Genomic DNA, 23,372 nt, shown 5'->3' with positions numbered 1-23,372 from the left:
GCAGTTTACGGCTAATATGAGCAATACAAAAGTAGAATTTTTAGATGTGGGAATCTTTGTGGAAACAAATACCATCCACACTAAATTACATAGAAAGGTCACTGCTGGCAACTCTGTATTGCATGCCAGCAGTGCCCATCCCAGACACCTAATCAGGAGCATCCCTTATTGGGGATTTTTAAGAATTCAAAGAATTTGCAGCAAGAAGGAAGATTTGGACACATGTCTATCTGAATCAATAGGAAGATTTAAGGACAGAGGTTATAGTTCAGATGATCTCCAGACTGCCTTTGGAAAAATACATGACCAGGCACATCAGTTGGAAACTACAAGTGAGGTGAATGTGGAAATGGATATTCCGACACAGTGTGTGAAAAACAAAACATCAGTAGTTAGACTCATTACTACATATAGTAATCAGGAGAAGCAAGTTAGAAAAATAGTCAACAAGCATTGGCCAATCTTGAAAACTGATATTACTTCAGCCCCACAACTAGATGTCTATCCAGCTATAACATTCAGAAGAGCACCCTCGATGAGGGATGCTCTGGTTAGAACTAGTCTAGAAGTAAGCGAGACTAGTAACTGGCTGACTTGTAGAAAGGTTTTTTTTCAAATGCAGCTCGTGCAGGATTTGCAAATTTGGAATAAACAAGTATGAGTTTGTTGATGCCTTCTCTCCCACACTGTACAAAATACAAGGATTGCATTCATGTAAGACTGATCATGCAGTATATGTGCTCACATGTACATGCCAACTACAATATGTTGGTAGCACAAAACTTCCTGTCTTTAACCGCATTTTGCAGCACTTACGGGCGATCGTTAATTCGGATCCATCATATCCTGTCGCCCATCATTTCAAATTGGTGCACCAGAATAATCTCAATGATCTCAGTTACTTCATGATAGATGCAGTTTCGAAATCAATACGAGGAGGTAACAGAGAGAAGAAGTTACGCAAACTTGAGAGTCAATATATTATTAGGTTAGACACTAAAATGCCAAATTGGCTTAATACAGGAGAAGATATGTATAATTTGTTATGAATTTTTTATGATTCTTTTTAAGATATTATTAAATCATGAAGGTTATATTTGTGTGCAGATATATATGTCTGTATGGATCGAAATGTTCCTATCTTTGCACTCTATCTGCTGCTAAATGATGAATTCAAACAATTTCTTGAATGTAAAAAACTTTTCTATAAAACTTTTCTATGAATTTGGAGGTATTTTGTGTATATTATTGTATATATTTTTGATACTTTGATATATTCATGTGATATATTCAATATTTTTTTGTTAAATCTGTTTATTGTTATTTGTAAATTCAACAACACAATAGGCACTGCTTTACATTCAAAATAGCTCTTCAATCATTCACGGGTATTAGGACATCAACAGTGTGATTCACCGGGGGCAACATGACAGTACATTTAAAGTATTTCTTGAGCAGGATACAAGTGCCCCGGTGTGCCTTCCGATTAGAAAACAGGAGTTAACTCTTCACACCTTTACAAGGAAAGGGACAAGCATTGCATATCCATCCCAACCCCAAATGATTAGCATGTGCAATAGAACCAAACAACTAACTATGACACTGTCACCAGGTTACATTACTGTTTGCCCCAATACTTAGCCCCTCCAGCCTAACCCCCCCCCTCTGCTCCCACCCATTTGACTTGCATGGTTCTTCACCAGGCGTTGGTGATATATTCAATATTTATGATAGTTTTGTATTCTTCTTGAGTGTATGGTCTGAGTATTTATTGGATTTTAGCCTCACTTTTATCTAGATTTTAACTGGTTTTACTAGTTCTCTGGTTTAACTGGCTTTTATCTGGTGTCTGTGTGGTATTGGAATCTAGTGGTAGCAAATTTTGCACTCTTTTGGAATATATATTGTAAAATTCCACTTTATTACGATTTGATGTATACTGATTAATTTAAGATGTTTGTTTGCTCAATGGACATTTAATGTGTCTCAAAGACTGAGGTGATGCTTTTTGGAGAGGCCAAACGACTGTGGACTCCTGACTGGTGGCCTCAAGACCTAGGTCCAGTCCCCGTGCCCAAAGGGGTGGTAAAAGATCTAGGAGTCAAACTGGATCAGGAGCTCGCCCTTAAACATCATACCAATCAAGTGGTAGGCTCCTGTTTCCATGTTATTGGTCTTCTCCGAAGGGTTTTCCCCCTGTTACCTGATTCCACCAGGAAAACTCTAGTTCAGTCGCTTGTGTTGAGCAGACTGGACTATTGTAACGGTTTGCTGTTAGCCGCCAATGAGGGCATCATTAACAAACTCCAAGTCGTGCAGAACACGGCAGCACGCTTGGTTTTGAATGCCCCAGCACGTACACCCTCGAAACCATTGCTGAATCAACTGCATTGGCTCACTGTGAAACAGAGGGTGCTGTTTAAAACGTGCTGCATCATCCATAAATGTCTCATTGGCAAAGGTCCTGACTATCTAACAAAAAAATTTGTCCCTTACATCCCCTCGAGAACTTTGAGATCTGGTAATCAAGAGCTGTTATGTGTCCCCAGGTTCTGTAAGACCAGACAAGGAGGAAGAGCTCTATCTGTAGCAGGACCAAAGCTTTGGAACGATCTTCCTTACGACATTAGAATCTGTAAGGAACATCTTCCTTTTAGGAAAAAATTAAAAACCTTTTTGTTCAACTATTAGTTCCATATAGGCATCACTTAACCTTGTTAGAGCAGGCCTTGGTCTCAGATGCTGCTAAAAGGCGCGGAGATACTCCTCAGGGAGTCGATTCCCAGCGCGTTATAAGTATGCAAATAAATAAATAAATAAATAAAATGTATCGCTTTATAGTCTATATGAAGTCTAGAGATTATAACAATTGCATCCGTCAGATTAACTTCAATGTTTTTACAATTTTTTCTAATCTTATCGAATCTTCTATGACTTCAATAGTTAAATCGATAAGATATTGCACTTAATTGGTGTTATTTACTCGCTTTCACAATATGTATCATGCTGGTATTAATATCATCAGACAGACATTGTTGCAAGTTGATTTGGGGCACTTGCCCTGTATTGCAGATTTTTTGCACATCTATGCACTAATAATATGTTTTTTTAATTAAGTGGAAATTAGTTTTTTTAAATATTACAGTATCAGTCATGACTGCACAATCGTTATGTTTAAATTAAATAGTTCAAAAATACAGTAAATGTTATTTTATTTACAATAACGCAATTTTTGTGGCAGTATCACAATATATCTTGGTACTTGTTTTAATATATAAGCTGTTTCCACTTAGGAGTCTGTCTTTTACCTCTATGATCTCTAAAAACGGAGGTAAACTATTGTGAAATGAGTATATAAATCACGCGGAATTTGATGCATGTCATGTGATCAAGACCGGGGCCACCTGGTCGAAACGCGTCATGTTGTGGAGGAAAATAAACGCACTTTAAACTCTTCGCTTCTCTGTGGTGTGGTCCGTTCCTGAATACTAGTGCTGCAGCAACTTGTGGACAGGACTTGGTTTCTATATATATATTTATATATTATATACCCACACACACACACACACACACACATATATGTATATATATATATATATATATATATATATATATATATATATATATATATATATATATATATATATATATATATATATATATATATATATATATATATATATATATATATATTACCTACTGGCGATAGCCAGTAGGTATATATAGTTAGGATTTTTTCTCTATGGAACTTTTGAAAATTCTATGCCTAATAACTTTGGCGTTTGTTGACGGAATTGGCTGAAATTTTCAGGAAAATGGCACATTTTGTTTCTGAGCAGCTCCTGGAAATTTGGGGGGGGTTCGTCAAGGGGGGGCTGAGAAAAAAGGGGGGTCCCAAAACACGTTTTTCCCATGTTAATTTCCATAGGGCGGTTGGCCTCACTTTTAGCCCGAACGGCTGAATGGATTTCCACGAAACTTGGCAAAATTGTAGGGACTGTGAGCCCGATGTGCCTTTGCTAGGTCTCAATATATGTGCTTCAGTGGATTTTGAGAAATTAACGTTTAAAACAAGATATATATCTGTAACAGCGCTCCGGGCAGCGCTCCGGTTCGCGAACTTTTCGCGTATCGGAACTTTGCGAAGCGAAGCTGATTGGCTCTCCGGTGTCTGTCAACATTCTAAACAGTCCGGAGCGGCCGCCATCTTGTCTCTCGGTAGGATCGAGAGACAAGAGGAGGCCAAAACAAAGGGGGAAATGAAGGAAAGGGGGCAAGGTAGACCCCTTCTGACCCCCTAGGATTGATGAGGGGGATATTATAGAGCCACGCCGGGCCCCAAAAAAAAAAAAAAAAATTCCGATTTTTTTCGCCGTAGAGACGCGTCTTGGTTCGCGAACCGGGCAGCTAACCGGGCAGCTAACCAGGAAGCTAACCAGCAGTGTAACCCAAAAAAAAAAAAAAAAAAATCCGATTTTTTTCGCCGTAGAGACGCGTCTTGGTACGCGAACCGGGCAGCTAACCGGGCAGCTAACCGGGAAGCTAACCGGCAGTGTAACCCAAAAAAAAAAAAAAAAAATATCCGATTTTTTCGCCGTAGAGACGCATCTTGGTACGCGAACCGGGCAGCTAACCGGGCAGCTAACCGGGAAGCTAACCGGCAGTGTAACGGGAGTCTGAGGAGTAGCTGATTGGCTGTCAATATTGTAAACAGTCCGGAGCGGCCGCCATCTTGTCTCTCGGTAGGATCGAGAGACAAGAGGAGGCCAAAACAAAGGGGGAAATGAAGGAAAGAGGGCAAGGTAGACCCCTTCTGACCCCCTAGGATTGATGAGGGGGATATTATAGAGCCATGCCGGGCCCAAAAAAAAAAAAAAAAATTCCGATTTTTTCGCCGTAGAGACGCGTCTTGGTACGCGAACCAGGCAGCTAACCGGGCAGCTAACCGGGAAGCTAACCGGCAGTGTAACCCAAAAAAAAAAAAAAAATCTGATTTTTTCGCCGTAGAGACGCGTCTTTGTACGCGAACCGGGCAGCTAACCGGGCAGCTAACCGGGAAGCTAACCGGCAGTGTAAGGGGAGTCTGAGGAGTAGCTGATTGGCTGTCAATATTGTAAACAGTCCGGAGCGGCCGCCATCTTGTCTCTCGGTAGGATCGAGAGACAAGAGGAGGCCAAAACAAAGGGGGAAATGAAGGAAAGAGGGCAAGGTAGACTCCTTCTGACCCCCTAGGATTGATGAGGGGGATATTATAAAGCCACGCGGGGCCAAAAAAAAAACAAAAAAAAAATCTGATTTTTTCGCCGTAGAGACGCGTCTTGGTACGCGAACTGGGCAGCTAACCGGGCAGCTAACCGGGAAGCTAACCGGCAGTGTAACGGGAGTCTGAGGAGAAGCTGATTGGCTGTTATCATTGTAAACAGTCTGGAGCGGCCGCCATCTTGTCTCTCTGTGGGATCGAGAGACAAGAGGTGGAAAAAAAAAGGTGTAAATGAATGAAAGGGGTAAGGCAGACCCCTCCTGAACCCCTAGGATTGATGAGGGGGCTATTAAAGTTCCCTGGGGGGTGAAAAAAAAAAAAATTTGCGATTTTTCGCGGTAAAGGTGCTTCCTGGTACGTTAACCAGGCAGCTAACCGGCAGCGTAACGGGAGTCCGACATATTGTGTTTTTTGAACGTTTGTGATATGTGCACGTGTGGATTTTGTCTAATTAAGGTTAAAAAAAAACATATATATCTTTAAGCGTGTTCTGGCACGCTTACGTTTTGGGTTTGGTTTGCGCTGCAGAGACGATACGTCACGGTTATGCGATGCATCATGAGGCGTCTCACGGGCTACGTGATACGTCACTTAATAAAGAATATATTTTACAGCTATAGATATTAGCTTTTAAAAAACCAATGAAATTCACAGAAAAAACCATAGGTTATAGACCATATATAGTTAGGAATTTGCATTTACAAAACCTTGAAAATTCACTGAAAAAACCATAGGTTATAGACCATATATAGTTAGGGATTAGCATTTAAAAAACCTTATTTTATTTGCACAAAACCATTGAAATTCCATATATAGTTAGTTGCACTAACTATATATCGCGGACCCGCAATCCACTGCTAATGATGTCACATATTACATCATTCATGACATGGTCAGTGACATCACTGATGACATCACTGATGACATCTCAAATGACATCACTGATGACATCACTGATGACATCTCAAATGACATCACTGATGACATCACTGACATCTCATTTGACATTACTGATTACATCACTGATGATATCATTTATGTGATAATACATCTTCAGACTCTAATATAACCTTAGATACACTCAGTGTAAACAGGCATTCACAGACTGTCACACATCCATGGAGTTACTCACACACCTAGTCAGTCATGCAAAGAATCAATCACATCTCCATTTCCTTAACTATACAGTTATACACACCTTACTTATTCAAACATATACTAACACATATTTACTCTCGTATACAATCCTTGATACAAGTTCACAATGATTCATACAGCCACTCTCACATTCACTGGCTCTTATGTTCAGTTATTTATATATGTCAACTCTCACATGGAGTGTGTTTTACATATGTACTTACTTTGACATGTAGAACTGAGATATCCATTCACTCACCAATATACTCATGCACACAGTCAACTGTCCATACAGCTGTTTCTACATGCACTTTTGAACCCATACACCTAGGGAATCAACTGCTCACACATCTATGCACAGAGTTATACACCTCCCAGCCACCCACACACATACTCAGTCTCCCATACAAATACTTGGGCAACCATTCAATAACCCATATAGTTACTGATATAGCTACTGATTTAAACATGCAGCAGTTTACAGAAGAACATAAATAATGATTGCCAAATTAAGACACTTTAATCACTAACCCATGCACTCAGTGAGACACATTTAATCATTCTCTCATACAGTCAGTCATGCACCTACTAAATCCTTCATCCAGACACTTATACATCCACTCATTCTTCAATATGTAAGACATATTTTAACTTTACAGAAACATACAGTCACTGGGTGTTGTCATCAGTGATGTCATTTGAGATGTCATCAGTGATGTCATCAGTGATGTCACTGACCATGTCATGAATGATGTAATATGTGACATCATTAGCAGTGGATTGCGGGTCCGCGATATATAGTTAGTGCAACTAACTATATATGGAATTTCAATGGTTTTGTGCAAATAAAATAAGGTTTTTTAAATGCTAATCCCTAACTATATATGGTCTATAACCTATGGTTTTTTCAGTGAATTTTCAAGGTTTTGTAAATGCAAATTCCTAACTATATATGGTCTATAACCTATGGTTTTTTCTGTGAATATATATATATATATATATATATATATATATATATATATATATATATATATATATATATATATATATATATATATATATATATATATATATATATATATATATATTCACTGAAAAAACCATAGGTTATAGACCATATATAGTTAGGGATTAGCATTTAAAAAACCTTATTTTATTTGCACAAAACCATTGAAATTCCATATATAGTTAGTTGCACTAACTATATATCGCGGACCCGCAATCCACTGCTAATGATGTCACATATTACATCATTCATGACATGGTCAGTGACATCACTGATGACATCACTGATGACATCTCAAATGACATCACTGATGACAACACCCAGTGACTGTATGTTTCTGTAAAGTTAAAATATGTCTTACATATTGAAGAATGAGTGGATGTATAAGTGTCTGGATGAAGGATTTAGTAGGTGCATGACTGACTGTATGAGAGAATGATTAAATGTGTCTCACTGAGTGCATGGGTTAGTGATTAAAGTGTCTTAATTTGGCAATCATTATTTATGTTCTTCTGTAAACTGCTGCATGTTTAAATCAGTAGCTATATCAGTAACTATATGGGTTATTGAATGGTTGCCCAAGTATTTGTATGGGAGACTGAGTATGTGTGTGGGTGGCTGGGAGGTGTATAACTCTGTGCATAGATGTGTGAGCAGTTGATTCCCTAGGTGTATGGGTTCAAAAGTGCATGTAGAAACAGCTGTATGGACAGTTGACTGTGTGCATGAGTATATTGGTGAGTGAATGGATATCTCAGTTCTACATGTCAAAGTAAGTACATATGTAAAACACACTCCATGTGAGAGTTGACATATATAAATAACTGAACATAAGAGCCAGTGAATGTGAGAGTGGCTGTATGAATCATTGTGAACTTGTATCAAGGATTGTATACGAGAGTAAATATGTGTTAGTATATGTTTGAATAAGTAAGGTGTGTATAACTGTATAGTTAAGGAAATGGAGATGTGATTGATTCTTTGCATGACTGACTAGGTGTGTGAGTAACTCCATGGATGTGTGACAGTCTGTGAATGCCTGTTTACACTGAGTGTATCTAAGGTTATATTAGAGTCTGAAGATGTATTATCACATAAATGATATCATCAGTGATGTAATCAGTAATGTCAAATGAGATGTCAGTGATGTCATCAGTGATGTCATTTGAGATGTCATCAGTGATGTCATCAGTGATGTCATTTGAGATGTCATCAGTGATGTCATCAGTGATGTCACTGACCATGTCATGAATGATGTAATATGTGACATCATTAGCAGTGGATTGCGGGTCCGCGATATATAGTTAGTGCAACTAACTATATATGGAATTTCAATGGTTTTGTGCAAATAAAATAAGGTTTTTTAAATGCTAATCCCTAACTATATATGGTCTATAACCTATTGTTTTTTCAGTGAATTTTCAAGGTTTTGTAAATGCAAATTCCTAACTATATATGGTCTATAACCTATGGTTTTTTCTGTGAATTTCATTGGTTTTTTAAAAGCTAATATCTATAGCTGTAAAATATATTCTTTATTAAGTGACGTATCACGTAGCCCGTGAGACGCCTCATGATGCATCGCATAACCGTGACGTATCGTCTCTGCAGCGCAAACCAAACCCAAAACGTAAGCGCGCCAGAACACGCTTAAAGATATATATATTTTTTTTTAACCTTAATTAGACAAAATCCACACGTGCACATATCACAAACGTTCAAAAAACACAATATGTCGGACTCCCGTTACGCTGCCGGTTAGCTGCCTGGTTAACGTACCAGGAAGCACCTTTACCGCGAAAAATCGCAAATTTTTTTTTTTCACCCCCCAGGGAACTTTAATAGCCCCCTCATCAATCCTAGGGGTTCAGGAGGGGTCTGCCTTACCCCTTTCATTCATTTACACCTTTTTTTTTCCACCTCTTGTCTCTCGATCCCACAGAGAGACAAGATGGCGGCCGCTCCAGACTGTTTACAATGATAACAGCCAATCAGCTTCTCCTCAGACTCCCGTTACACTGCCGGTTAGCTTCCCGGTTAGCTGCCCGGTTAGCTGCCCAGTTCGCGTACCAAGACGCGTCTCTACGGCGAAAAAATCGGATTTTTTTTTTGGTTTTTTTTTGGCCCCGCGTGGCTTTATAATATCCCCCTCATCAATCCTAGGGGGTCAGAAGGAGTCTACCTTGCCCTCTTTCCTTCATTTCCCCCTTTGTTTTGGCCTCCTCTTGTCTCTCGATCCTACCGAGAGACAAGATGGCGGCCGCTCCGGACTGTTTACAATATTGACAGCCAATCAGCTACTCCTCAGACTCCCCTTACACTGCCGGTTAGCTTCCCGGTTAGCTGCCCGGTTAGCTGCCCGGTTCGCGTACAAAGACGCGTCTCTACGGCGAAAAAATCGGATTTTTTTTTTTTTTTTGGGTTACACTGCCGGTTAGCTTCCCGGTTAGCTGCCCGGTTAGCTGCCTGGTTCGCGTACCAAGACGCGTCTCTACGGCGAAAAAATCGGAATTTTTTTTTTTTTTTTTTGGGCCCGGCGTGGCTCTATAATATCCCCCTCATCAATCCTAGGGGGTCAGAAGGGGTCTACCTTGCCCTCTTTCCTTCATTTCCCCCTTTGTTTTGGCCTCCTCTTGTCTCTCGATCCTACCGAGAGACAAGATGGCGGCCGCTCCGGACTGTTTACAATATTGACAGCCAATCAGCTACTCCTCAGACTCCCGTTACGCTGCCGGTTAGCTTCCCGGTTAGCTGCCCGGTTAGCTGCCCGGTTCGCGTACCAAGATGCGTCTCTACGGCGAAAAAATGGGATATTTTTTTTTTTTTTTTTTGGGTTACACTGCCGGTTAGCTTCCCGGTTAGCTGCCCGGTTAGCTGCCCGGTTCGCGTACCAAGACGCGTCTCTACGGCGAAAAAAATCGGATTTTTTTTTTTTTTTTTTGGGTTACACTGCCGGTTAGCTTCCTGGTTAGCTGCCCGGTTAGCTGCCCGGTTCGCGAACCAAGACGCGTCTCTACGGCGAAAAAAATCGGAATTTTTTTTTTTTTTTTTTGGGGCCCGGCGTGGCTCTATAATATCCCCCTCATCAATCCTAGGGGGTCAGAAGGGGTCTACCTTGCCCCCTTTCCTTCATTTCCCCCTTTGTTTTGGCCTCCTCTTGTCTCTCGATCCTACCGAGAGACAAGATGGCGGCCGCTCCGGACTGTTTAGAATGTTGACAGACACCGGAGAGCCAATCAGCTTCGCTTCGCAAAGTTCCGATACGCGAAAAGTTCGCGAACCGGAGCGCTGCCCGGAGCGCTGTTACAGATATATATCTTGTTTTAAACGTTAATTTCTCAAAATCCACTGAAGCACATATATTGAGACCTAGCAAAGGCACATCGGGCTCACAGTCCCTACAATTTTGCCAAGTTTCGTGGAAATCCATTCAGCCGTTCGGGCTAAAAGTGAGGCCAACCGCCCTATGGAAATTAACATGGGAAAAACGTGTTTTGGGACCCCCCTTTTTTCTCAGCCCCCCCTTGACGAACCCCCCCCAAATTTCCAGGAGCTGCTCAGAAACAAAATGTGCCATTTTCCTGAAAATTTCAGCCAATTCCGTCAACAAACGCCAAAGTTATTAGGCATAGAATTTTCAAAAGTTCCATAGAGAAAAAATCCTAACTATATATACCTACTGGCTATCGCCAGTAGGTAATATATATATATATATATATATATATATATATATATATATATATATAACCTACTGGCGGTCGCCAGTAGGTAGATATAGTTAGGACCTAGCTACCATAGGAAATCCGCAACATTCTATTGGGAATAACTCTGGCGCCGGTTGAGGAATATGTGTGTAATTTTCAGAAATTTTGGCCAGCTCCGCTCCGCTCTTTCCCTGGAAGTTACGGGGGGATTCGTGAAGTGGGGGCTGAGAAAAAAGGGGGGTCCCAAAACGTGTTTTCCCCATGTTAATTTCCATAGGATGGTCTGACAAGTCTACAGCCCGAACCGCTGAATGGAATTAGCCTGAACTGCTGAATGGAATTACGCCAAACTTGGCAAAATTGTAGGGACTGGTACGCAGATGTGCCTTTGCTATATTTGCTGAAAATTGCTCCAGTGTTTTTTTTTTTATTAACTTCAAAAACACATATATATCTATAGGCGCGCTCCGAGTGCTCACCGGTACGTGTACCAGGGAGCACACCCGGCGCGCTATGGGAGTGCGCGAGCGGAAAGCTGATTGGCTGTCGGGTGTCTGTCAACATTCTAAACAGTCCGGAGAGTCCGCCATCTTGTGTCTCGGTTGAATCGAGACACAAGAGGTGAAAATGAAAGGGGGAAATAATTAAAAGGGGGCAGAGTGGACACCCCCTGACCCCCTAGGTTTTCTGAGGGGGGCCTAGAAGGACCCTGAAGGGCAAAAAAACGTTTTTCCGCGGGGTAAGCGCTGGATGCGTTCCCAGGTGCGCTCTCCGGTACGCGCACCATGAGCGCACCACGGGGAAAGATAGTGCAAGAAAATAGAGTAAAAAAATAATTTTGAGTGCTTAGAGGTAGGGTAGCTCTGAAAAGAGCTATTGTGTTATGTGGGTGTTTTTTGAACCTACAAGTAGGTACCAATGCAGAGTCTTATATTCAAGAGGAAAACTCTATTCCCCTCATCTGTAAAATGCACACCATCTCTCCTATAGATGTCTTGCATGTTGTAACGCAAGTTGTTGTGGTAAATGGAACCCATACCATAGTCTCTGAGGAAAGCAGATAGAGATTTATTTACATGTTTCCTTGCTTTCTCAATCTGTGGACAAAATTGGTTGGACCAGTTCCATTTTTGCCTTAGGCATATATTAGAAAATACCAAGGCGGTTTTTGGAAAAAGTCATTTTGCCCAAAGATGTCCTTTAAAAGCATTTCCAGACATACCCCAGTAAAAATGCCTAGGTCATATCCACCACAGTGCACAATTATAAGGTCAGGGTGTGGTAAATGCAAAAAGGATTTTACCAATGGTATCAATTGGTGACGTCTCAATCCTCTTTGTCCAATCCATACAATGTCCACATTTGGGAAATCAAGGTTGTAAATAACCCTTACTGCGTATTTTTTACTCCAGTGGACATAGCTATGACCCACAAACCAGACTTTTGGCATCTTAAAGGTAGATGTGCTTCTAGTCAGATGAGTTGTGGAAATGAAATGGCAGTTTGATTATGAAAAAAAGTGGTTGAGAATCAGTGCACTTGAAAAACCAGAAATGATTGGTGGTTTCTTTAAAATCTCCACTGAAAATTAGGGTGCATGCTTTTTTTTGTAAAAAGTCATTTCAATGGTTGAGAAAAAGTCATTTAACAAACATTGCACTTGATTAGCTAGTACATTGAGAGGTCAAACACCCTTGATGGATTCTTTTGCAACATAGTATGATGAACTTGTGAACTGTGTGCTGGGTTAGGAGGGAGTTACCATGGTTACAGGGTGAATGAGCACTGGGGGGATGGGTGAATGTTATGTGAGTTTCAAAGTCTTGAAATGTACAACCAATTAAAATGTGCAGTTTGGTTTTGAATCTCCATGACCAGACAAGTCAACGCCGTCTGCTCGTCGTGCTTCAACATCCTGCGCATGCTACGTAAGATCTTCCGGTGGATCCCCACCGAGACCAGGAAGACGGTCACCCAGGCCCTCGGCACCAGCCGTCTGGACTACGGCAACTCCCTCTAAGCCGGAACCACCGCCAAACTCCAGAAGAGACTCCAGCGGATCCAGAACGCCTTCGCACGACTCATCCTGGACATCCCCCGTCGCAGCCACATCTCCAGACACCTGAGAGACCTGCACTGGCTCCCGGTCAACAAGAGAATCACCTTCCGACTCCTCACCCACGCACACAAAGCCCTACACAACCAAGGCCCAGGATACCTCAACAGCCGCCTCAACTTCTACGCTCCCAAACGCCAGCTTCGATCGACCGGCCACGCCCTCGCCGCCGTCCCCCGCATCCAAAGAGCCAACACAGGGGGACGGTCCTTCTCCTACCTCGCCGCCAAGACATGGAACTCCCTCCCGACCCACCTCCGCCTGACCCAGGACCACCTCGCCTTCAGGAAGCAACTCAAGACCTGGCTGTTCGAGCAGTAGCGGACCCCCCTCCCCCAGCGCCTTGAGACCCTCTGGGTGAGTACTGCGCTATATAAATGCTTTGATTGATTGATTGATTGATTAAATCTGTGTGGGAACATTTTTGATTGGTTAGGTACAAGAATATGGGTCTGAAATGAGAAAGAATCTGTACCATTATTCTGAGGCTCAAGTGAAAGAAGCATTATTCAGAGATTCTGCTTAAGAAAATCTGTTGAGTGTGACTGACACTGTTTTACATCTTCCAAAGCATTTTTAAAGGTGAGTAATGATTCTTTTAAAAAAGATAGAGAGCTGTATGCACTATGGGGAAGATTAAGAAGCATGTTGTGCTTCTTTATTCTTGCATTTTGTGTCACTCCCCTTCTCTCACTCTCTCTCTGTTACCCCCATTCTTTCCGTCCTTTAAGTCTCTCATTCCTCCTACTCCTGTTCTATCACGCTCACTCCCTATAACTGAGCCATACTCCCACACTCACCTTCTTTCAGACCTTCTCCTTTACTTTCCTTCCTCTCTCTTCCCTTCCTTCACTCCTTCATTGTTTTCCCTTCCCTTACTCTCCTTACTCCACTTCACTAATTCCTTCTCTTACTCCCTCTGTCCTCTTACTTCTACACTCCCCTTCCCTCATTCTCTCTCTGTTAGCCTCATTCTCTCTGACCCGTTAGTCTCTCACTCCTCTGTGAATTTCAAAGGTTTTTTAAATGCTAATTCCTAACTATAACGATTGTGAAACCTCTGTTTTTTTCAGTGAATATATATATATACATATATATGTATATTGTGCTCAAATTCTTCGCGCTGTAAAGAATTACCCACACTCACGGAGCTGCCATTTCCAAGGTTGCTTTATTTCAACAGACAAGACAGACGCCCTCGCGTTTCGGCACACAGCCTTTCTCGATGTCGGTAGCCACCAGACATCGGCATGTTTTTAAACAATATCCTCACAGTCAAGGAAGGACTACTGGCTAGCTGACATTTACCAGCGCCATCTTAGAGTGGTGTGCTATTGACGACAATGTAATCACCTTCTATACATGTTATGATATTAATATACATGTAGACCACTCAACACAAGTAAATTTGAGCGTAAAATGTACATAATTAATAACCACCTCACATATACAATTTTGTAATTTAGGTCGAATTCTATTACTTGTTTTGCCAACAAAATTGAGCCGTGTATCGGCCATTATCCTCCCTTAGATGTTATTCAGGTCTGTTTATCAAAATAAATCAACCAGTAACAATTCCTAATTTATATATATTATGTACATTTATATACTGTTTTATCCTTTGTCAATTTTAGACTGCGTTACTTCAATTTTTCATTTTTTCAAATCATTAATCAAAATCATGTTTTATGGTTAGCGGACACACCAGGGTATATCTCATAACTCCAAATCAAATCAAGTTTCATTTTTCACCTTTCAAGGAGTTATAAATCAATCATAAACCCAAAAGAAACGAGGTAATTCATCCAAAATAACCCTGAGATCACCATTCCTATATATATATATGTACAATTATATACAAATATACAGAAAAAGGTATCAGAATTACATCCTTGCAGTTCCATCATGTGTTGTTTACATTCATTTATGTACCAATATGGACCATCAGGTCTTCGCCACTGTTCATGCCCCAAGGTGTTTTGGTATGAAGGTCAATAATATACCTTGATTCAAGTCTGCAAAGTTTCTTTAGCCTATCACCTCCTCTGATATTGTCAGGAACTGAATCTAATCCGTAGCACCGTAACTGGTTCCGGTCACTTTGATGTTTTTCTGCAAAATGTCTTGCGACCGGATAGGCTTGATCAACATAGTCAATCGCCCTCATGTGCTCTAAAATTCGGATTTTAAATGGGTGCACAGTGCTGCCTAAATATTCCAGCCCACATGGGCAGACAAGACAGTACACCACATATGGTGTGCTGCAAGTAATAAACTTGCTAATTTTCCTGACCATGCCAGTATCTTGAATGGTATATGTAAGCGCCCTTTTGCTGTTGCAGCACGCTTTACACTTATGGCAGGGGAAAAAACCTTTCATACTTCTCAGGGTGTTAGTTTTCGGCGGTATCTTTTCTAGGTGGCTCCGTACCAATTGGTTCCGGATGGACCTAGCCTTTTTGAATGTGACCAGTGGATAATCAGGGACATCCTCACCTATCACATTATCTGCCTTTAAAATATGCCAATTTTTCCTCAGCATTTGTTTTAGGTGGTTAGCTTCCGCTGAGTATGGGGTGATTAATCGAAATTTCCCTCCATCAGATTTTTTGCCCTTACGATGTTCAAGCAGACTATCCCTGGTCATGGCTCTCACTTTGCAGAGTGTTTTATTCAGGGTGATTGCGTTGTAACCTCTTACAATGAATCTGTCTATGCTTTTGGTGGCTGCCTTATCAAAGTCACAATTGCGTGTGCAGTTCCTCCTGAGTCTCAGCAATTCCCCATAAGGGATGCTTTGTACTAGTTTGGGGAGGTTACTCAGAATCAGATTAAAAAAGCTATAAACCGACATTGGCATTTTGTGAAAGATGAAGTGGGTGGATTACAGGCACCTCTCCATGCATTCCGTAAAGGTAGAAACCTTAGGGACCACTTGATTAAGTCTCTCTTACCAACGATGACAATGGCCGCCCAGACCACACTATGGGGCCTGCCACCAGTAGTGGGCCATACCAAATGCTGGGTCTTGTAAGGCCTGCTCCCTTACTGTTGAATGTACCAACTTTAAACATAACAGCCAGGTACACACACTGAAGGGACATAACAATTGAAAAGGTGGTAGTGAACCAGAGAGTAGGGGACTTCCAGGGTATTCTGAGCAGAAGGGAATGTCGTTGGATATAGCTTCTTGACACAGCCAGTAAGGGACTTAATGAATTAGAAGAAATAAACAGACAAGTGTCAATTTTATGAATAAATTGATGTCCAGTTATGTTATGATACTGCATGATGAAATATCTTGGCAAACATTAACATGTGATGTATATTTGAGGAATATTTGGAAAGATAGAGGTCTTGGACCATTGTTGCTTAATATTGCGTTGTGCTGTGGGCGTGGGCATGACTAATGCTGGGGGCGTGTTGTACGGCCATCACATCGTGGGCTGTGGGCATGTGCTGGAGGTGTGACAAACGCTGGGGGCGTGACAAATGCTGGGGGCGTGTGTCCACCCTTCATGCCATGTGAGTCGTACATACAAGCGCCAATTACGTTGCTGCGCAGCATCAAGGGGCACGCTGGAGGCGTGACACGCTGGGGGCGTGTGTCTGGCCTTCATGCCATGTGAACGCAATTGCGCCGCATCAAGGGGCACGCTGGGGGCGTGAGAAATGCTGAGGGCATGTGCTACGTTCCGCCCTTCATGCCATGTGGGTCGTACATTAATCAGAAGATCGTCTGCTGTGGCCGTGTGCTGGGGGCGTGACAAACGTGTTCACCTATATATATATATATATATTAGCAAACACCATTATAACTGTTAAACACAAGTGATACAAAGCAAATTGATTTATTCCATAAATCAGCACAGGCGTTTTTCGGCAAAAGCCTTGATCACATCGGGAATTCTTTGTGTGGGATTGAATATGAATATTTACTAGTAGCAATTTTACTAGTAGTAACTTACCTTTGTGAAAACCGAAAAGTAGTAAAGATAGACTTTTGGTATGAGTTAGACTTTTGGTCTAACTTTACCTTTCTGAATCAGGCTCAACGTTGGCAGATTCGCTTTGTGGTGCTTTTTCCTCCTATATGAATGCAATTTCAAGCAAAGCTGCATTGGAAAGAAACTATGCTCCTCATGGGTTGATAAAACTAGCAAGCAAAATACCGAAGCAGATACAAATTCTTCCCCCTCCTCATGTGAACGTATGCTCTTATATTTCATAAAGCAGCCCCATATAACCCTGACTTCATAAGGCTTTGGCCTTTTGCTAAGGTATCATGTGGAGGAGGTATTTTTTCTTCACTTGAGGTTAGGTGCTAGATTATGTTACATCATCAACTTGTTTGCACAATATCAGAGTGTATAAAAATAATATCTGTAAGAATAACTGCTATGTTAAAATAGAATTCGGTTTGAACATAATTCTAATGTATTTCCTAGACTCTTGTGCATTATGTGTAGCTGGCTGCATCCCTTTCTCATAAACTAAAGTTGTGTTCTTGTCTAGGAGCACTGTGGAAGAGCCCGGTGTAAGTTGGCACTTCGTGGAGAATAGGAATCAAAGGAATCCCCCCAGCACATAACATGCATGCGTCAGCCAATTTTTCTCACCAAGGCTGGATGAAGAGAAATTATAGCCAATAGAATTTGACATTCAGATTCGTATTAAATGATTACCCTAATATGGCCGCCGACCACGCTGTGTTGGCGTATCCCTGACTATAAAAGCGTCCCAGGTCCACCGTTGTCCTTAATCCGTCACTGGCTCACCGACCAGAGGTAAGTGAGGACATGGCGTTGAGACGTACGAGAGATGCGTCCCCTGCAATTGCTGTTCCATAGAAAGCCTGGCCCGACCCTACACCTATTCCGCTTTTAACCGATGTCATCTATGCATATGGAAATTATTTATTTCGCTCTGCGTTATGTGGAGAGCTTGTCCAAAGTAAACATACACCAGCTGTGCCTTCTGGTGCTGTAAGTGCCTTCTGGTGCTGTAAGCGATCCCAGAGGCGCGCTCAGCAGGGAATTCAGACCAGCCGAGCGATGGATGCCAGGATGGTCTGTTCGTTTCCCTTTTATTGCGCACAATGCCGGGGTTTCTTAGCGTCGTGGCGCGCGCACCGAACGCTAACCACGAGCAGCCGGGCCTACAAACACCTCTCTTGTCTTTCAGCCTTCGGGGTGCCCGGTTCTTTGTTCTATTCTTTTTTACACCTGGGAGGCGGCATAGGTAAGTGGTATTTTCAAAACACAGCCTGGTTTGGTGTCTGTATGGGGGTGAATATTGATAATGGGCAAGTGCAATTGTCTCGCTCTCTGTCGAATTAGAATGCAAACGCAAGAGAAATGGATTACAAGTTGTATAGTGGTTTATCCAGGACAACAAAAAGAAAAGAGTATATGATAATAGTTAATTATGGCATAACCAGCCAGATAAATAATACAGGAGAAGAAAGTAAAGCAGCTAGCCAGCTGTTTGACGCTGCACTAGTTATGGGCCTTGTGTTCATCGCAGAAACCCTTAATATCGGAGTGCACACAGGTGTGCTTGGGATTCGAAAACAGGAACACAATAGAAAAACCCAGAATCAGTTTGATAGGTTGAAACTTCTGTGAACTTTGAAATGCTTTCTAAAGGCTTAACAAGGTAGTCTTCCATCCACGGTACAAAAAAAAGGATATTTATAATTTGTGAAATGTGATGTAGGTACCTCGGGGATAAAAATGTTGAAAAGAAGTGCTCGTAATAAACACAATTCTGACTTTTTAAAAAAAGTTTTTAGAAAGTCAATGAAAATGAAGCAGCATTCAGTTTAGGATTTCACCGACATACCGTGGCGGTATGACTAACAACCGTAGGGCGTGATTCGAGCGCCCTACCTCCAAGCGCAGGTGCAAGGATTAATCGATAATGTATTGATCTCTGGCAGCTGGCGAAAGAGTATCAGAAATGACCTGAAAGCAATCTGACTCCCCGTGGTTCATGCACCACTAACCATTGTTACTAGTCCCAAGGTCCTCATATTCGGTTACAGTAACTCTTAGAAGATGCTTCTCACGTTGCACGGGTTCCTCAGTGCGCAGTCCCACCTGCATGCATGGCTGGATCACCGAACTAGGAACCTAACTAGTAATTTCATTGGTTGTTCAGCGTGAGAGATTATTTTTAAAGTTTATGGTCCTGGGCAGGAATAGGTTTGATGGAGAAATATTTGCGAGATCTGCTATGAAAGACTTTGTTAATATCATCCCATTTCTGATTGTCATTGTGAGATGTCAAGAAGTTGTCACAGTATGTAACCTGTCCGGACCTGAAGTGGTGGACTAAATTAAAGTCCTCTGTTGGCCAGCAGCGTTTGGCAGATCTCTTCAGTTATTTCATGCCTGTTCAGTTGGCGACGGGTGGTTTATTGCTGTGAACTGATACACCACTGAACGTAAGACCTAACATGGCAGTTTTGTGTCATGAGAATGTGAAAGTGTTCAGTATTATAAGGCAATTGTTATTCTGACGGTATGAACTACCATCCAGTCCAGTGAGTTTTATGGCATTATTTGGGGCAGGGAGGGGTATATATTTTGTTTTATTGTAGTTGAATTTATATTGCACTTACTACCCCTGATGAGGCTTTGAAGAGGTTTACACTGGACAGCATGCTCCTTCGGAATCAAAGGTCATTCGTTAATCTAGTGGTTATTAGGATTAATATTTTGTTCTCAAGAAAACCATTCCATGGATTTACTCCAGTTTCTTTGTAATCATTTAAATAAACAGGAGTTATGTATGATTATCCGTTGGGAAGAGTATGCGATGTCTTGCAATTGGATGATGGGATTAACGGATAGAAGGGATTTTATAATGTTAGGTTGCAGGCATAACTTTTAAAGTAAAAGAGGATGTGATTTTTGAAATTCTGGAATGAAATGATGGCAATTGGCATAAATGTAGTAATATTAAGGCAAACATGCATTTTTAATTTTTTTCATATTATCTAGTAATAATACTTCACATAATAATCAAAATGTCCAAAAAAACAAGTTCCATAGAGCATAATAACAAATATATACTGTCTGCGTCAATAATGGACGGGATCCCAATGTGTCAACCATGGTTGTTTTTTTGAGGGAAGAAAAAAAAACATTGAGAACTTTTTCAAAAGTTACAGGGTGTAACGAAACACGTGTCCGCTGCCATCTTCCCTAAAAAAAAACATCGAGGACACATTGGGATTACGTCCACTATTGACGCAGACAATATATATTTGTTACTATGCTCTATGGAATTTGTTTTTTCGGACTTTGTGATTATTATGTGAAGTATTATTACTAGATAATAAAAAAGAAAACAAATGGAATGCTTTGATAAATGACCCTACAAATGACTTATTAATATCTTCAATGTATTGTGGGCAGTGTCAAAGACAAAGTCTAGACAGTTTTTGCTTACCAGCATAGACTGAATTATGGATATTAACCCCTTCGCTGCAGGGGTTATTCCCCCGCTGTTCGGGGAGGGAGGGGGGTGCGCACAGTGCCCCCATGCTCATGACGAGCTCAGCTCGTCATGAGCTACGGCGCTGCGGTGCTCATGACGAGCTGAGCTCGTGACAGGTGCATTGGCTCCCGTGGAACACTCAGCACATCGGGGGAATTCTCCCCGCACCTGAGCATTCCACAGGCCATGGCGAGCTGAGCTCATTATGAGCACCGGATCGCCGTGGCTCATGACGAGTGCAGCTCGTCATGAGCGTCGAAGAGGTTAAGAGTGCCAAGACACATTGTTTGTTGTTCTATACATGTGACTTAAAGCAGGCTGATCTAAAAAAGAGGTGACATGCAGATGATGGAACGTAAGGAGGGGCACTCATTAGAAAGAGAGAGGAGAGTTTTTCATGATGGGTTTTGGGAATACTGAGACGGCTCTTTAAGACAGCATTCTATCTGAAGACGCAGAACTGTAGAAAGAAACAATGTAAGTTCTAAGGACCATGGTACAAATTACATTTTGCACATGTCACAGACCATGAACTCCATAAAGCCTCCATCCTATATGCAGATCTTGTCTTACCTTTCTTGCTGCACTTAGGAACCTGATTATAGTATTCTTGCTAAATATTGTAAAGGTTTTGATAGGCATGTAAAATGGAAAGGTGGTGGCTAAAAGTGTTTGAAGGTAAACACATGCACCTAACTGCCTAATATGGTGCAAGAAGCACTTGCATTGTTGACTCATCCATCCCAAGACTGCCTGTGCAACTGTACCTCATACTGTCTTCTATACAGAATGAGGACGTAAAGTAAAGACATACCGGAAGCGCTAGTCTGAGGGTGCGAAACAGAGCATAGCTATGCAGGGGATGGTCCATCACTGAACATTAACAGATGTTTAAACATTTGGAACCAACTAGGGAATTACTTGCACACCAAACCTATATTATGTGATTCCGACTCCGACTGCAAGACGACAGAAGTGTCAGTCAGCCTAGAATACCACATGGGAGCTGTCAATCAGTAAAATGAATTCAAATGTGCTCAGAGCTATTTTCAATATGCTAAAAATCCAAGCATTGTTTCCTACGTGTGCAGCTACATTTGGTGGCCCCAGCTTACCATTCTCCCTCCTGCGCTCTGTCTACAAAGTGTTCTAATGCTGGGGGTTAATCATGGAAAGAGTACTTGCAGAACACTACACCTCACATGTGTAAAAACTTGCATTGTCACACCTGTATTTATTTACTCATTTGTATGGCGTGACGAATCATCCCCAGGGGGATCTCTCGGCGTCTGAGAAGAAGACACCCACTGAGCAATATAATCTTAAAACAGCCAACTCTTAGGCATTTTCTTAAACCTCGAACCTCCATTCCTAATTTCACCTCACTCCTTCCATACCGACAGGGATTCGTCCATTTGATCTGGACCTGGGAAATATCTGGATATTTTTATATGATTAATGAGCTCTGGTCTTATCCATTAACGTCTGATTGATAGATCTAATGTTAGCTAATAAAATAACATTAAAAATGTATGGTACTGTTGTAACTTAATGCCTCCTCCCCAGCTTTCCAAGTCCCTGCTGCTGAGCAAGTGTAGTCTGTGAGGTCATGTAGAATGTTGGGAATGTTTTGAGTGGGATTGAGTGTCAGTTGAAGATATTGGCTGAGCGACAAGGATGCTGCTCCTGGTGGGGCTCAGCTATTTACTTACCTACTTCTAACTAAAATATAATAAATCTTTTTCTTATAATCAACAATATATATATATATATATATATATATATATATATATATATATATATATATATATATATATATATATATATATATATATATATATATATATATATATATATATATACATACATATATTTATTTAGATAGACAGAGGAAAACGTGTGCTTTATGTTTACATATTTCTTTCTTTCTCTGTTTTCTGTTGTACCAATATGCTACCTTACAGGTAAATGAAAGTGTTACACTATAACTACCCAGGGTCATATTGGTGGGCATAGATGGGCATGCTAATTTATATATAGCACGTGATGATTAAATCTCAACAGATGTTAAACAAATGTCTCACATAGCAGGTTGGCAACTAAAAGGAGGAGCTGTTGTGTGGTTTGTGGTCACTTCCTTATTATGGATTTTCTTTTAGAAAATATGATAGGGTGCATATCTACACTTTTCTGACATAGAAAGCTAAAAAAGTAGGTAGAATGATGTATAGCTAGATTGGCGTGTAGATAGGCTGATGTACAAAATGAAAGATAGAGAGACAGATGGATATAAATTCAGATATGCATATTCTAAGTCACAAGGATAAATAGTTAAATGCATAATGATTTTTTACTGAAAACCATTTCACTTTGACAGGAACTCTGCAACCATGAGTTCAGATGCTGAGATGGCCATCTTTGGGGTGGCTGCCCAGTTTCTCAGGAAGACTGAGAAGGAAAGAATTGAGGACCAGAATCGTCCTTTTGATGCAAAAACATCATATTTTGTGAGTGAGCCAAAGGAGATGTACCTGAAGGGTGTCATCCAAAGTAAAGAAAGTGGCAAAGTCACTGTAAAGACACAAAGTGGTCTAGTAAGTAACACCAGACAAAATGACTGACTCACTACAGGTATGATTCTCC

At 41.2% G+C, this 23,372-nt stretch overlaps 1 protein-coding gene across 1 annotated transcript in view; it reads left to right on the top strand.

Moving 5' to 3' along the window:
- The first annotated feature begins 17,923 nt into the window (after positions 1-17,923).
- LOC147701930 (myosin heavy chain, skeletal muscle, adult-like) overlaps positions 17,924-23,372 on the top strand; it is a 42,535-nt gene continuing 37,086 nt past the window's right edge. The window contains exons 1-3 of the mRNA XM_086930556.1: positions 17,924-18,010; positions 18,408-18,464; positions 23,107-23,323. Coding sequence (XP_086786682.1) covers positions 23,120-23,323 — 204 coding nt within the window. The 5' untranslated portion in view covers positions 17,924-18,010; positions 18,408-18,464; positions 23,107-23,119. The remainder of the gene's footprint in view (positions 18,011-18,407; positions 18,465-23,106; positions 23,324-23,372) is intronic.

Source organism: Lissotriton vulgaris, chromosome 7 (assembly GCF_964263255.1).
Source record: "Lissotriton vulgaris chromosome 7, aLisVul1.2, whole genome shotgun sequence".
Lineage (NCBI taxonomy): Eukaryota > Metazoa > Chordata > Amphibia > Caudata > Salamandridae > Lissotriton > Lissotriton vulgaris.
The sequence above is the reverse complement of the archived record's forward strand: the minus strand, read 5'-3'. Positions and strand labels throughout refer to the sequence as shown.